Source organism: Somniosus microcephalus, chromosome 8 (assembly GCF_052327205.1).
Source record: "Somniosus microcephalus isolate GS21.2 chromosome 8, FLI_Smic_1.0, whole genome shotgun sequence".
Classification (NCBI taxonomy): domain Eukaryota; kingdom Metazoa; phylum Chordata; class Chondrichthyes; order Squaliformes; family Somniosidae; genus Somniosus; species Somniosus microcephalus.
The window spans coordinates 115,847,730-115,864,738 of record NC_140994.1 but is presented as its reverse complement, the minus strand read 5'-3'; the positions used below and the strand labels follow the sequence as shown (position 1 = coordinate 115,864,738).

Here is a 17,009-nt window from a genome sequence, read left to right as displayed (position 1 = left end):
GATACAGTTACCCATCAAATTGGAGGAGTGCGCGTTGGGCCAGAGAAGAGCATCAGACTCGCGTTAGGTCATCAGGAGAACTGCATCAGGCAGAAACCTCTAACTGAAGAGCGCCGCTCTCACTAATTTTGTTTGGCGGTGTAGCAGCTGTCACTATTGGGGCTCCAATAGAGGGGCCAGGTAAGACAGAGGTCCCCATTTTGTGCCCCCCTCCTATAGGCAGCTCTTGGGATCCATGAATGTTTAAGTTTGCGAGGAGTTTTGACGGAGTAAATGAGGAGAAACTGTTTCCAGTGGCAGGAGGGTCACTAACCAGAGGATACATATTTAAGGTAATTGGCAAAAGAACCAGAGGGGAGCTGAGAATTTTTTTTATACAGCAAATTATGATGATCTGGAATACACTGCCTGAAAAGATGGTGGAAGCAGATTCAATAGTAACTTTCAAAAGGGAATTGGATATATACTTGAAAATGCAAACATTTGCAGGACTATGGGGAAAGAACAGGAGAGTGGAACTAATTGGATAGCTCTTCCAAAGAGCTAACACAGATACGATGGGCCAAATGGCCTCCTTCTGTGCTGTAAGATTCTAAAGTCCTGGAGGTACGGAGTCTGCATCTCTTGTATTGACAGGTGGTGTTGGCAACATGAGTATTACCAGTGGTAAATTCTCACTGTAAAACTGTCCTAAAAAGAACAGATTAGATCACAAGATGTCAATCAGACTGCAAGTAGAGGGTAGTCTTATTTCATCAGAATAGCCCCGAATAACCGGTGCTGTGTGGGGGAGACCAATAGTGATTGTTTTCTGTATATTGAAGTGTCATTGACCAATGTTCTCCCCCTAAGGTGCACGGGTGTGCAGCCGCGCATCAATTGGGGGCCCTGCACAGGACTCTCAAGCTGTTGCTGCTGGAAGATACCGTGCATGCGCGGCCACGCAACAAATTTAAAGGGACCGCGCATGGAAAAAAAAAAGGGAACATTGCCATTGACCCACTGTTGTTTCGATTGCAGGAACACTCTGGCCGGGTATTTCGGCTGCAGTTCGACGAATTTCAGATCATCAGTAGTTCCCATGACGATACCATTCTGATCTGGGATTTCCTGAATGTGCCATCGAGTAACCAGAACGAAACGCGTTCTCCGTCGAGGACTTACACCTACATCTCCAGATAACGGAATGCATGGCCACTACCTGGAGCAGGTACTGCCGATTTCACTTTTTAACCAGCCAGTTCTCGCTTACTGCTCCCTCCTTCTGTCTTTTCCCCTTTGTTGTCCATTGATCATGAGCACACCCTTGATCCAAATAGTCTCTACCAGTGCTGCTCTGTAACTGGGCACTGTTTGATGTGTAAGGGGTGCCCTGGGATAGCTCCTCCTCGAGGGGTGCATGTTTTATGAGTTCAGCAGCACCCATTAACAGCGAAGATTGGGTGTTCACTTGCACTTTTTGGTATGCTGAGAATGATCCAAACTCTTACCAACTCTCTACCAGCTTTGCTAGGGTCTCATTGAGTGACACCTGTTTGATATTCACTGCAGGAGTAAAATACTAATTTAAGAATATCTAGAGAAATAAACTAAGCTATTGAATGTGCTAAAGATAGAGCAGCATCCTCATTAGGATTAACTAACAGAGAGAGTATCTCCATTGTGCTGGCTGAGACGAATTACTGGGCCTGACTGAGGGAGCTAGATTAACATCAATAGAGATACAATTAGTAACACAGGGAGCTGGGAGGAGATGTTACTGGGTGGAGGGGTTACTGAGTGATAGTGTGAGGGAGCTGGATTAACAACAGTACAGATACGGTCAGTAACACAGGGTGCTGGGGGAGGGTTACTGAGTGACAGTGTGAGGGAGCTGGATTAACATCAGTAGAGATACAGTCAGTAACACTGTGCTGGGATTGGGGTCAACGTTCTCTATAAGGTGTGTGGCATGTGCAAAACTGTGAATGGTCCGTGCACCCAAAAAAAATGAGGGCACATTGGGTGGGGTTACGGAGTAGTAGTGTGAAGGAGCTGGATTAACATCAGTTGACAAACGTTGAATCGCTGTGGCAGTTTGTGATTAATTTGTGTAGATTGATGGATGGTGCAGAGTAGCTATTGGATTGAGTTTGCCCTGAAGGCACGCCCAGAGTAGTAGATCTATGCTACTGCTTGCAACTGTGATCTTGTACCAGTACAGCTACAACTGGGTCCTAAACTTTTACGGTAACACCGCAGCTTCAACCTGAAACACTGGCAGTTTTACCACTGAAAATAGGAGGTGGTTTACATCTGTCCTGTTATTGCAAGCATTTCCGATCGACCTTGGTGGAAAGCTTGCTGTCTTGGTTGTGTTTGCTGGTACGCATACGCTGTGGAGTCTACAAGAGCTCCTTAAACATCAAAGCAATTTGGGTCATCCCCCATGCGCGGATGACTATCTGTAAATTGACCTTCACAGACCCCAGAATTAACCAACCCGTAACAGTGGGATGACTAGAAACTGGGGCAAGTCAGGTACCTTGGTGAAGATACTCAGCTGTATCCTTGATGAGTTGAGCTACAATATCCCAGATCACTTGCTGAGAGTGAATTCAGGGCATGTCCTGAAAGCAGAATCACTGAAACGGAAAACTCCAGGACAAGAGCCAAATTGCCATCTTTCGGGTTGAAAACAGGTTCTGTAATTCACAGCAATCTTTACTTTAGTGACTTCTTTTGGGTGAAGTATTTTTGTGTTCGTCAAGGCTGGGGAACGAAACACTTTAGGTACTAGTTCAGGCATCTAGTCAATGGAGCATGGTTAGATTCAGAGTAAAAGCTCCTTCTACTCTGCCCCAACAACACACTTCAGCCCCAACCTCCAAAAAGCAAGCCCTACTTACGCCACTGTGACATTTCTCCACTTCCCACACCAGCCATCCTGCAGCCTCTGAGGGAGATGCCAATTTAATGCCAAATGAGAGCCAATCACTGGGAACTACCCAAACTCATTTCATATTGGATACATTACAGCCAACAAACAGAAGAGACTTTCATCCCATTAGTCTGGGCTAAGTGTGTGAAGCCAAGCCCAGAGCTGCAATGCCAGGCTGCTTGTATTCCTGCCGGTGTTGGGTATTTCCGGGCCTGGCCTCCAGCTTTTTTAGAGTTGTATATTGGGAGAAGGGAAGGTCAAGAGGGTCATTTGGTAAATGGGCCACCCTCATACATTGGTGTTGTTTGGGCCCAGATGATGCCAAACATCATCTGCTCAGGCCAGCAGACTCAATGCAGCCACAACTAAGTGTTCACCTTATTCTCAGGGGAACAAGGACCCCTATAGCAAACTGGCGTGTGAAATTCTTCCGAGCAGTAAGGGGATACATCCCCTAGCTATAATACAATTTAGTTAGCCTCTCTTAAAGTGCTTACTCTTGCTCTAGCTTTCGCACTCCTTGCCCTCGTCATCTAACAGATTTGAAATCAATTTTACAAAAGGATTTTTTAGTTGCTTGCAGGTGAACTGCCCCAGATTTTGCTTGGCACGTTTCATAGAGCCACCTAATACGTCCACTCGAATTCCTCATCCGTTCTGTGTGAAATCAGAGCCACCAACTGAATGTGTTAAATCAACATTTATATTTGCAAGTTTATCCGCCCTCATATATTTGGGCTAGAGTGCAGATCCACAAGTGCTGGTGACCCCATCACCTGTCCCAATTGACCATTCTTTATGTTTGATGTCCGCACGGGTACTTCCAGGCAGAATTAATTGGATAACGATGGGGAATGGAGACGCTGGCCGATTCCTCCCCACTTGGCTGGGATCGGCTAACTCATAGAAACATAGAAGATAGGAGCAGGAGTAGGCCATTCGGCCCCTCGAACCTGTTCCGCCATTTAATGAGATCATGGCTGATCATCCAAATTCAGTAGCCTGTCCCTGCATTCTCCCCATATCCCTTGATCCCTTTAGCCTTAAGTAACATATCTAACTCCTTCTTGAATATATTTAATAAATTGGCCTTAACTGCCTTCTGTGGTAGAGAATTCCACAGGTTCACCACTCTCTGGGTGAAGAAATTCCTCCTCACCTCAGTCCTAAATGGCTTACCCCTTATCCTTAGACTGTGACCCCTGGTTCTGGACTCTCCTGCCATCGGGAACATCCTTCCTGCATCTAGTCTGTCTAGTCCTGTTAGAATTTTATAAGTTTCAATGAGATCCCCTCTCATTCTTCTAAACTCTAGCAAATATAAGCCTAATCGACCCAATCTCTCTCCATGCGTCATTCCTGCCATCCCAGGTATCAGTCTGGTGAATCTTCGCTGCACTCCCTCCATGGCAAGAACATCCTTCCTCAGATAAGGTGACCAAAACTGCACACAATACTCATGGTGTGGTCTCACCAAGGCCCTGTACAACTGCAGCAAGACATCCTTGCTCCTGTACTCAAATCCTCTCGCTATGAAGGCCAACATACCATTTGCCGCCTTAACTGCCTGCTGCACCTGCATGCTTACCTTCAGCGACTGGTGCACAAGGACACCCAGGTCTCGTTGCACTTCCCCTTTTCACAATCTATTACTGTTCAGATAATCTGTCTTCCTGTTTTTGCCACCAAAGTGGATAACCTCGCATTTATCCACATTATACTGCATCTGCCCAATCCAACCTGCTCTGTGCGTCTGTTACGTGCCTGAGCCCTCAAACGGACTTCTTTTTCAGCTGAACTGGTGGCTCTGATAGTTTCCCACACTATAGCTGCACTTCATCTGTAACACTTGGAAACTTATGTACAGTCTTTTTTTCCTTCGACCAGAAGAATTTTAGTGTTGTTAAGGATATGGGCAGCAGTTCTGTACAGTGTATTGCACTCCGACAGAAACTGATATATAGGTCTTGGTTGCAATCATATACACTTTCATAGAAAGTGCAGCTTCAGTTTTAGCAGTTTCAGGTCAGCCCTACTGCCTGCCACCACCCACCCCCTCTTCCCTTTTAGCTGTCGAAGAAAATGATATGCAGTTCGGAATATACTTCTTGACAGCTTTTGGCCGAGAACAAATTCTTCATTCCTTGCTGTTGAATTCATTTCATTGCTGTAACCTGATTAAAATTGTTCCCATGTGATAACCAGGCTATTTTAACCTTTTACTCTGCCGCTCGTAAATTGTGCTGTAACTGAAATATATAAAAGACCTTGCATTTTGGTTTCTTCAGCTAGTTCGTTCATGGACCAGTGAACCCCAGGACATGTAATTGTTTGGGAATCAGTGCATTTCATTGCCTGGTTTGATGCTCTGAAATATTGCCCTGGTCTTGAACTTGGCTCTGACCAGATGGAAGGACCACTGTAGTGATTCTGTTTGGGGATGATGCGTGGTTGAGGCTCTCTCTCTGCCATTGAAGGCAGACGTGGTTACATGTTTGTAGCCCGAGAGGCTATTCCATGTGTGGTGAACACCATCCCATGTGGAATGAGTCTGCTATCTTTATGGCAAATGGAGTTCATATGGAGTTGTCTTTGTAGCACATGTTCAAAATCATCAGTTACACTTGTTCCAACTGTGGAGGCTCCAACAAAAACAGTACACAATAGACCTAGGACCATACAAGAACATATTGTGCCTTTTGATGAAGAAATTATTTTTCTTCATTCTTGACATTCTGCACACACTGAGAATAGGCAAAGCTGGTTCAACATTCTGAAAACCAGGGGCGGGGGACAGAGAGAAGAGGGGTCGAAAAGGACAAGATGTTCTTGCATGGTTCGGGTGACTGGTCCCTTTGATCTTTTAAGTTGCTCTGTTGTCATCACCATGATCCTTCCCATTCTTGCAATGTATAAAGGAAACATTCTGACATTGTCGCACCAGTTTGTCTTTGTCCCTATTGGGTAACACTTCTACCGTGTTCTGTTTTCATTGAAAGCTTGTCCACTGTTTACTTCATTTCATGGATGAAACAGATGGTAAGACATTCTTCAGGATTCAAAAACTGCACCAAATGAAGGTGCGAGATCGCCACGGCCAGTGTCTTTTAATGCTCCTCCCAAGTACAACGTGGCATTGTGTCATATTCACCTTGGGAACAGCTCCAGAGATTCAACACTCATGCCGTGCTGTCTTCATTACAAAAGTCGACACATTCCTCAGGACTTGTTGGTCAGGTCAGTGGTATTGGTCTTGAAGAGGCTAGGTCTTTGACACCAGTTGTCCCTTACATTTTGAGTCACCCTTCTATCTTTTGCATTGATATAGTAACTTCTGTCAATTAGGGAAGGAGGGGTTATATTTGTGCTACTTTGTGGCCCATCTCCCTGGTTTAGGGATTAGATTCTTAAACAGGCTTTTTAAAGAAGAAAAATTCAAGTTGGCAAAGTTGCTTCAGTTCAATCAGGCTGTTTACTTGGGGTCAGCCTGACACAGCAACTCTCAAGAGCACTTACTTTCATGCAGTCACTTGGTCAGGTCTGAGGTTCAGTTTCCAGGGTTGTAGATGCCAATGCACCATGTTTTCTTTTGGTCTTTCTTTGATTTCGGGTTACTCGCAATCACAAATCTGTTGATGCAGTCTGACTTATTGCAGCAGCCCCTCCATACACACACAATCTTGAGAGGTGCTCGCATGACAATTCAGTCAGTCTTGCCACGTTCCAGCAGCTCGGGGTTTATCAACGCCAAGAAATCTCAACTGGAGCCAAGTGAAATCTTTTGTAGGCGTCCTTTTCTGGACATGTCCTACGAGGGGTAATCCTGCCAGCAGTTTTATATCCTCCTCACGTTATCTCTACCCAAAAGACAAAGGTTGCATAACAGCAATTGTTTGTGGAACCCCCAATGTAAGGTTTGTTAGTGAGATTCCCTATACCTGAACTAGCTTTGCTACTGCTTTCCTCACAGGTCACACTCCTTGCAGTTGGATAAGCCTCAGCCCAAGATCTGAGGTGCTGGTTTGTGGTATAAATACTCTTTTTAGGGCAATAGGAAGCTCTTTCTCTGGCTCCTGAATGGCGGGCGGGGGGTGCGGGGGAAGAGAAAGGAAGCTGACATTCGGTGCTTATGAACCGAGGGCTGGCAGACCCCAGAAGAGTCTGTCTGGCACACCAAACCCAAGCATCAAGCAGTACAGTTAATTTATAGCCCAATTTCATGCTCTTCCTGACTATTTTAGGGCAAATAATGCAGCAGTTGTTCACAACAACCTGCGCAGAACCCCCTCTTGTTCCCTGCATTATTGGTAAGTCTATCTCCGAACACAGACTTTCCAAGTGGCTGATGAAATGTCTTTTCCAAGTTACAGTCCTGGCAACGAGATTCGCCCTTCACAAAGTTGAAGCAGGTTTCATTTGACTGCATTTCCAAAACTACCATGGCGTAACCTACACATTTCTACAAAACAGTACTGCTTTGAATCCTTCATGTAAAGACTTGAGTCGCATAGACCTGTCCCAGCAGCTCTTGGGAATTGGGGGCTCTCTCTTCAGGCCATCTCACGCCACCTGTGGCAAATGCCAGAATGAAGAAAGGTAAACTGCCCACACCATTGGCCTGAGGCCTTCTCCACACACTGAACCTGCCGTCCTCTTTGGAGTGGATGTTCTTTTATTCTTGACCTCTGGATCTAAATGAACTGGAGCTTTGTGGTCAGCACAACAGCTTGTACTATGTTGGAACAAGCATCACAACGTCACTTAAAATGCGATTATCCTCCACAGTTTGTACATGTGAGCATGGTACTGATTTGGTCTGTTCCTACAGTGTTCAGAGGGTACCTCAATTTTCAAGACTGAAGACTGTACCAATCTAGTCCTTATCAATTTCATTAAAAAAAATAAAAAAATCTTTCTGCCAAGCCACTGGGACAGTATTTTCTTTCCTTTTGGGTACAGTCTTTAGGTATGGATTCCTGCCCAATTAATTACCAGCCAAAAATAAGTTCAAAGAATTAAGTATAGCCAATAAAAATAATAGTAAAAGGCATTATTTTATCACCGGCCTACAAAAATGTTGTTCTTATCCCACCTTGCATCTTGACTTTGATCTTTTAGTGCTGAATTTCATAGCCAGCAATAAATGAGTACATTTTCCATCACATCATCTTCAAAGCTGATCTAGTGCCAGTCTGGCCATTATGACATAGGTCTGGCCTTTAACAGTTGCATTCATAAGTGGGGAAGAGGAGGGTTGGGTCTGTCTGCTAACAGCTTGCAGACTGTACATGCTCTATCTGCTGTTGTATCACATGACTTGTTAATTCTACTTGGGGGATGATTTCAGTCTTATTTCATGATTTAACACGGCCCTTCTTCACTTAAAAGTTGCACTTGGAAACTTAGCACACTTCCACCTGTTGATGAGCACTGTTGGCTCTTTCATAACATAAGAATTAGGAGCAGGAGTAGGCCATTTGGCCCTTCGAGCCTGCTCCGCCATTCAACAAGATCATGGCTGATCTTCTACCTCAACTCCACTTTCCCGCACTGTCCCCATATCCCTTAATTCCTTTGGTTCCCAAAAATTTATCGACCTCTGTCTTGAGTATACTCAATGACTGAGCATCCACAGGCCTCTGGGGTAGAGAATTCCAAAGATTCACAACCCTTTGCGTGAAGAAATTTCTCTTCATCTCAGTCCTAAATGACCGCCCCCATGTTCTAGATTCCCTAGCCAGGGAAATATTTTCTCAGCATTAACTCCGTTAAGCCCCTTAAGAATTTTATGTTTCAATTAGATCACCTCTCATTCTTCTAAACTCTAGGGACTAGAGGCCTAGTCTACTCAGTCTCTCCTCATAGGACAATCCCCCCCCTCCCAGGAACCAGTCTAGTGAACCTTTGTTGCACTCCCTCTAAGGCAAGTACGTCTTTCCTTGGGTAAGGAGACCAGAACTGTACACAGTATTCCAGATGTGGCCTCACCAATGCCCTTTATAATTGTAGTAAGACTTCTTTACTCTTATACTCTAATCCCTTTGTAACAAAAGCTAACACCCAGGTCCCTCTGAATGCAAACATTTCCCAGTCTCTCGGCATTCAAAAAAATTCTGCTTTTTTGTTTTCCCTACCAAAGTGGATAACTTCACTCTTCCCCACATTGTATTCCATTTGCTTTCCTAATTGCTTACTGTACCTGCATGTTAACTTTCTGTGATTCAAGGGCACCCAGGTCCCTCTGAATGCAAACATTTCCCAGTCTCCCACCTTTCAAAAATTATTCTGCTTTTTTGTTTTTCCTACCAAAGTGGATAACTTCACTCTTCCCCACATTGTATTCCATTTGCCATGTTCTTGCCCACTCAGTCAACCTGTCTATATCTCTCTGCAGCCTCTGTGTCCTCCTCACAGCTTATTTTCCCACTTAACTTTGTATCATCAGCAAACTTGGATACGTTGCACTCGGTCCCTTCACCTAAGTCATTAATATAGATTGTAAATAGCTGAGGCCCAAGCACTGATCCTTGCCGTACCCCACTAGCTACAGCCTGCCAACCCGAAAAAGTCCCGTTTATTCCTACTCTGTTTTATGTCCAGTAACCAATCCTCAATCCATGCTAATATATTGCACCCAATCGCATGAGTCCTAATTTTGTGTAATAACCTCTTGTGTGGCACCTTATCGAAAGCTTTTGAAAATCCAAATACACTACATTGACTGGTTCCCCCTTATCCATCCTACTAGTTACATCTTCAAAAAACTCAACATATTTGTCAAACACAATTTTCCTTTCATAAAACTATGATGACTCTGCCTAATCATATTATATTTTGGGAATTCCATTTTACCACGTCCCTAATAATAGATTCTAGCATTTTGCCTACTATTGATGTCCAGCTAACTGGCCTATAGTTCCCTGTTTTTTCTCTTCCTCCTTTCTTAAATAGTGGGGTTATGTTTGCTACCTTCCAATCCTTGGGGACTGTTCTAGAGTCTAGGGAACTCTGGAAGATTAATACCAGTGAATCCACTATCTCTGCAGCTACCTCTTTTAAAACCCTAAGTTGCAGATCGTCGGGTCCAGGGGATTTGTCGCCACTTAGTCCCATTAATTTCTCCAGTACTATGTCTTTATTTATACTGATTTCTTTAAGTTCCTCATCTCTCTAGACCCTTGGTTCCCCATTATTTCTGGAGTGATTTTTGTGTCTTCTACCGTGAAGACAGATACAAAGTATTTGTTTAATGTCTCTGCCATTTCCTTATTTCCAATTATAATTTCTCCTGTCTCTGCCTCTAATGGGCCCACGTTTACTTTCACTAATCTCTTCCTATTTACATATCTATAGAAACATTTACAATCTGTTTTTATGTCTCTTGCTACTTTACTCATATTCCTTTTTTTCTTTCCTTATCAATTTCTTGGTCCTCCTTTGCTTACTGCTCTTTTTGGCAACATTATAAGCCTCTTCCTTTGATATACTACCTTTAACTCCTCTTGTTAACCACTTTTCCTGTGGGATTTTTGTGCCTTAAAGAAATGTATATTTGTTGTAAATTATGTATTCTTTAAATGCTAGCCATTGCTTGTCTACCTTTGTGTAGTTTCCCAATCTACCTTAGCCATCTCGACCCTCATACCTACATAGTTTCCTTTATTTAGATTTAAGACCCCAGTTTCGGACTTAACTAAATCACTTTCAAACTCAATATAAACTTCTATCATATTATGGTCACTCTTCCCTAAAGGCCCCTTTACTACAAGGTTATTAATTAACCCTTTCTTGTTGCACAATACCAGATCTAAAATAGCCTGTTCCTTAGTTGGTTCCTCAACATAATGATCTAGAAAACTATCTTGTATACATTCCATGAACTCGTCCTCCACGCTATTACTGCAACTTTGGTTTGCCCAGTCTATATGTAGATTAAAGTCCCCCAGGATTACTGTATTACCCTTGTTACATGTGCCTCGAATTTCCTGATTTATACTCTGCCCTACATTACAACTACTGTTTGGGGGCCTACAAACAACAACTACCAATGTTTTCTGCTCCTTGCTGTTTTTTTTTTTTTTTAGCTCTACCCAAACTGATTCTTGATTTTCCGAGCTAAGATCCTTTCTCTCTATTGTCTTTGTCCCATCCTTTATTATCAGAGCCACCCCACCCCACCCCATCTCTTTCCATTTTGCCTATCTCTAAAAGTCAAGTATTCTGGAATATTTAGTTCCCAACCTTGGCCACTTTGCACCATGTCTCCATAATGGCTATCAGATCAAATCTATATTCATTTCTATCCGTTATTAATTCATCTATTTTTTGTGAATGCTTTGCGCATTCTGACATAGTGCCTTTAGCTTTGACTTTTTTTTCCTATTTTTCCCCTGATGTCACCTTAGTCACGGATGCCCTATTACCTTTGTTACTCTCTGATCCTTCCTGACTCGCTCTGCTTATTTTTACCCACAACACTGCTCTGCTGTAGATATATACTCAACTATTCAGCAACCACAGCCCTTTGGGGTAGAGAATTCCAAAGGTTCACAGCCCTCTGAGTGAAGAAATTCCTCCTCATCTCAGTCTTAAATGGTCGACTCTTTATCCTGAGACTGTGTTCCCTAATTCTAGACTCCTGCCAGGGAAAACAACCTTTCAGCATCTACCCTGTCAATCCCCCTCAGAATCGTATATGTTTCAATGAGATCACCTCTCATTCTTCTAACCTCCAGAGAATATAAGCTTAATCTCTCCTCGTAGGACAACCCTATCATCTCAGGAATCAATCTAGTGAGCCTTCATTGCACCGCAAGTATATGCTTCCTCAGATAAGGAGACCAAAACTGTGCACAATACTCCAGGTGTGGTCTTGCCAAAGCCCTGTATAATTATAGCAAGACTTCCTTACTCTTGTACTCCAACCCCCTTGCAATAAAGGCCAATTTTCATACAAGAGCAGTTCACTAAAGCAGAATCTACACAGACCTTGAATAGTTTTGCTAAATAAAATAGCAGAAAAGTCTTTGTTTCTTGCACTACAACAGTGACTACACTTCAAACATATTTAATTGGCTTTAATGTGCTTTGGGACATCCTGGGGTCGTGAATGGCGCTATATAAATGCAAGTCTTTCGGGAAATCCCAAGCGCTTTACAACCAATTAAGTACTTTTGAAGTGTAGTTACTGTTGTAATGTAAGAAACGCGGCATCTAGTTTGCGCACAGCAAGGTCCCACAAACAGCATTAAGACAATGAGCGGATAATCTGTTTAGTGATGTTGATTGAGGGATAAATATTGGCCAGGGCACAGGGGAGAACTCCCATGCTCTTCAAAGTGCGCTGGGATCTTTTCGTCCACCTGAGACGGCAGACCGGGCCTCGGTTCAACATCTCATCTGAAAGCCGGCACCTCCGACAGTATAGTACCCCCTCAGTACTGTATTGCAGTGTCAGCCTGGATTATGTGCTCAAGTTTCTGGAGTGGGAAGTGAATCCATGACGTTTTGACTCCAAGGTGAAAGTGCTAACACTGAGGTGTTGTTGGGGTGTGGGTATGAAGGCATTGGTTGTTGCTGTGGTACGATTATGAGGAGTCTGGCATTTGCTGGGTTGCAGTTAGGAAGAGGCGGCATTTGCTGGGTTGCAGTTAGGAAGAGGCGGCATTTGTTGGGGTACGGTTAGGGAGAGGTGGCATGTGTTGGGGTACGGTTAGGGAGAGGCGGCATTTGCTGGGGTACGGTTAGGGAGAGGTGGCATGTGTTGGGGTACGGTTAGGGAGAGGCGGCATTTGTTGGGGTACGGTTAGGGAGAGGTGGCATTTGTTGGGGTACGGTTAGGGAGAGGTGGCATGTGTTGGGGTGTGGTTAGGGAGAGGTGGCATTTGTTGGGGTGTGGTTAGGGAGAGGTGGCATTTGCTGGGGTACGGTTAGGGAGAGGTGGCATTTGCTGGGGTACGGTTAGGGAGAGGTGGCATTTGCTGGGGTACGGTTAGGGAGAGGCGGCATTTGTTGGGGTACGGTTAGGGAGGTGGCATTTGTTGGGGTACGGTTAGGGAGAGGTGGCATGTGTTGGGGTGTGGTTAGGGAGAGGTGGCATTTGTTGGGGTGTGGTTAGGGAGAGGTGGCATTTGCTGGGGTACGGTTAGGGAGAGGTGGCATTTGCTGGGGTACGGTTAGGGAGAGGTGGCATTTGCTGGGGTACGGTTAGGGAGAGGCGGCATTTGTTGGGGTACGGTTAGGGAGGTGGCATTTGCTGGGGTACGGTTAGGGAGAGGCGGCATTTGTTGGGGTGTGGTTAGGGAGAGGCGGCATTTGTTGGGGTACGGTTAGGGAGGTGGCATTTGCTGGGGTGTGGTTAGGGAGAGGTGGCATTTGTTGGGGTGTGGTTAGGGAGAGGTGGCATGTGTTGGGGTACGGTTAGGGAGAGGCGGCATTTGTTGGGGTGTGGTTAGGGAGAGGTGGCATTTGTTGGGGTACGGTTAGGGAGAGGTGGCATGTGTTGGGGTACGGTTAGGGAGAGGTGGCATGTGTTGGGGTACGGTTAGGGAGAGGCGGCATTTGTTGGGGTGTGGTTAGGGAGAGGTGGCATTTGTTGGGGTGTGGTTAGGGAGAGGTGGCATGTGTTGGGGTGTGGTTAGGGAGAGGTGGCATTTGTTGGGGTATGGTTAGGGAGAGGTGGCATTTGTTGGGGTACGGTTAGGGAGAGGTGGCATTTGTTGGGGTGTGGTTAGGGAGAGGTGGCATTTGTTGGGGTACGGTTAGGGAGAGGCGGCATTTGTTGGGGTGTGGTTAGGGAGAGGTGGCATTTGTTGGGGTACGGTTAGGGAGAGGCGGCATTTGTTGGGGTGTGGTTAGGGAGAGGTGGCATTTGTTGGGGTGTGGTTAGGGAGAGGTGGCATTTGTTGGGGTACGGTTAGGGAGAGGCGGCAATTGTTGGGGTGTGGTTAGGGAGAGGTGGCATGTGTTGGGGTACGGTTAGGGAGAGGTGGCATGTGTTGGGGTACGGTTAGGGAGGTGGCATTTGTTGGGGTACGGTTAGGGAGAGGCGGCATGTGTTGGGGTGTGGTTAGGGAGAGGCGGCATGTGTTGGGGTGTGGTTAGGGAGAGGTGGCATGTGTTGGGGTACGGTTAGGGAGAGGCGGCATGTGTTGGGGTACGGTTAGGGAGAGGTGGCATTTGCTGGGGTACGGTTAGGGAGAGGCGGCATTTGTTGGGGTACGGTTAGGGAGAGGCGGCATGTGTTGGGGTACGGTTAGGGAGAGGTGGCATTTGCTGGGGTACGGTTAGGGAGAGGCGGCATTTGTTGGGGTACGGTTAGGGAGAGGCGGCATTTGTTGGGGTACGGTTAGGGAGAGGCGGCATTTGCTGGGGTACGGTTAGGGAGAGGTGGCATTTGTTGGGGTACGGTTAGGGAGAGGCGGCATTTGCTGGGGTACGGTTAGGGAGAGGCGGCATTTGTTGGGGTGTGGTTAGGGAGAGGCGGCATTTGTTGGGGTACGGTTAGGGAGAGGCGGCATTTGTTGGGGTGCGGTTAGGGAGAGGCGGCATTTGTTGGGGTGTGGTTAGGGAGAGGCGGCATTTGTTGGGGTACGGTTAGGGAGAGGTGGCATTTGTTGGGGTACGGTTAGGGAGAGGCGGCATTTGCTGGGGTACGGTTAGGGAGAGGCGGCATTTGTTGGGGTGTGGTTAGGGAGAGGCGGCATTTGTTGGGGTACGGTTAGGGAGAGGCGGCATTTGTTGGGGTGCGGTTAGGGAGAGGCGGCATTTGTTGGGGTGTGGTTAGGGAGAGGCGGCATTTGTTGGGGTGCGGTTAGGGAGAGGCGGCATTTGTTGGGGTACGGTTAGGGAGAGGCGGCATTTGCTGGGGTACGGTTAGGGAGAGGTGGCATTTGTTGGGGTGTGGTTAGGGAGAGGCGGCATTTGTTGGGGTACGGTTAGGGAGAGGCGGCATTTGTTGGGGTGCGGTTAGGGAGAGGCGGCATTTGTTGGGGTGCGGTTAGGGAGAGGCGGCATTTGCTGGGATGTAATTAATATTGCCCTTCCTGTTGCTGGGCTTTACTTTCATGGGCAGCAAGTGCCATTCTTAATTTACAAGGTAGGAAGTTTTACTGTGTGTGGGGCATCCTATCTGACCCCAAACCTGTCCTAATCTAACACTTTTCAGCAGTGGTCCCTGAAGAGTGGGAACCTTGGCTGAATTTTTCCTCACCAACTTTTCCTAGTACAAGGAAACTGAGGCTGACTGTAGCATCCCTACTGCCACCCGGGCTGTGATCAGTGTAACGTCTGTGGGTTGTGCAGTTAATAAATACACAGACTTCAGAAGTAACAAACAAACAGGTCTTTACTATTCGAGGGTCCGGGCGAATCTGCCCCAGCAATCCTGCCACAACACTTATATACTGGTGTGGTCACTATCGGTATTACAGTATACAGAAGCCAAACAAATAGTGCCACACCTAAAGTAGTTCTCTTAAAGGTGAACGGTTACATTCAATAGTTCCCTTAAAGGTAGACGGGTACATACACTACAATCAGTAAACAGCAGAAACCAGCGATTGAACCGGGCTCCTTTCAACTCTCTGCAGTTCATTAGCAGGTCAGACACTTGCCAGCTGAGCTAATAGGGACTTCTCAAAGCATGAATTTATAAAGAAATGCACCTGGAGGATGTAACCTTTTGTGGTTTTGTATTGTGCGCACCCTCCAGTCCCGTGAATGAGGGATGTCAGGAGTGTAGGTGGCAGCTGTAGTTTGAAAAAGATGAAGGTGCAAAACTACACAGGGTTTCATCTGTCCGCTCACAGAAAGGTTCTTTGTCCACTGTACGTTGAGTTCTGTGATGAATTTTTAAAAGAAAAACTCGAGAGGAGTTGACATTCTAATACCAATATCATGTGCCCTTGTTCACTGCTCCCAGGCGGATTGCCGCCCATCCATTTGATCCAAACTCCTAAGCTGGCAGAAGGCCCCTCGACATCAAAGTCATCAAATCAGGAAACTCACGTTTAAGAAATTAGCGTTCCTGACGTATTAGGAGACCTGGGAAAAGAAATGTTTGTTTTTGCTTATGAGCTGCACACACTAATAGTGACTATTAGAAGCAGCTGGGAGCACAGTGTTGTGTGTGGGCCCCTTTATACTCCAGACCCAGGCTATTCTGTTTGGAATTAGTTTTGATTTATTATAAAACGAGAGAAATTTGCAGTGTGTGCTTTTTTGATATAAAACCCCGGTAAGGACTGCTATGTATAGATAAACTCAAAAGATTTTGCTTGCTGAAGCTAGGTTCTGTTGGCTACTTGTAAGCAATTTATGTGGGTAGTATCCCTAGTTTTAATGGCACTCTGAAGCTGGGCGATTAGGCTCCTACACAAGGTTTATATCACAGTTCCCCTCTCTTCTGTTTTTACTCTCAAAGCCCCAAAGTTTTTGCACAGACTTGACTCAATCCACTTGCTCCATCTACAACAACTTGCACTTTTACAACGCCTTTAAGCATCCCAAGATGCTTCACAGGAGCATTATCAAACAAAATTTGACATCGAGCCACTTCAGGAGCTATTAGGACAGGTGACCAAAAGCTTGGTCAAAGAGGTAGGTTTTAAGGAGCATCTTAAAGGAGGCTAGAGAGACGGAGAGATTTAGAGAGGGAATTCTAGAGCTTAGGGCCTAGGTAACAGAAGGTATGGCCACCAATGGTGGAGCAATTATAATCAGGGATGCCTAAGAGGCCACAATTGGAGCACGGAGATCTTGGAGTGTTGTAGGGCTGGAGGAGGTTACAGAAATCAGGAGCGGCGAGGCCATGAAGGGATTTGAAAACAAGGATGAGAATTTTTAAATCCAGGCTTGGCCGGACCAGGAGCCAAGTTAGGTCAGCGAGCACAGGGGTGAAGGGTGAACGGGACTTGGTGTAAATTAGGATATGGGCAATAGAGTTTTGGATGAGTTCTAGTTTATGGAGGATGGAAAATGGAAGATCGGCCAGGAGAGCAGTGTAATAGTCAAGTCTGGAGGTCACAGAGGCATGGATGAGGGTTTTGGCAGCAGATGAGTTGAGGCGGGGTAGAGATCGGTGATGTTC

At 45.7% G+C, this 17,009-nt stretch overlaps 1 protein-coding gene across 1 annotated transcript in view; it reads left to right on the top strand.

The window, feature by feature from the left end:
- LOC147113754 (F-box/WD repeat-containing protein 11-like) overlaps window positions 1–17,009 on the top strand; it is a 180,209-nt gene that overhangs the window by 158,699 nt on the left and 4,501 nt on the right. Inside the window, 1 exon segment of the mRNA XM_085995066.1 lies at window positions 1,021–1,210. Coding sequence (XP_085851192.1) covers window positions 1,021–1,182 — 162 coding nt within the window. The 3' untranslated portion in view covers window positions 1,183–1,210.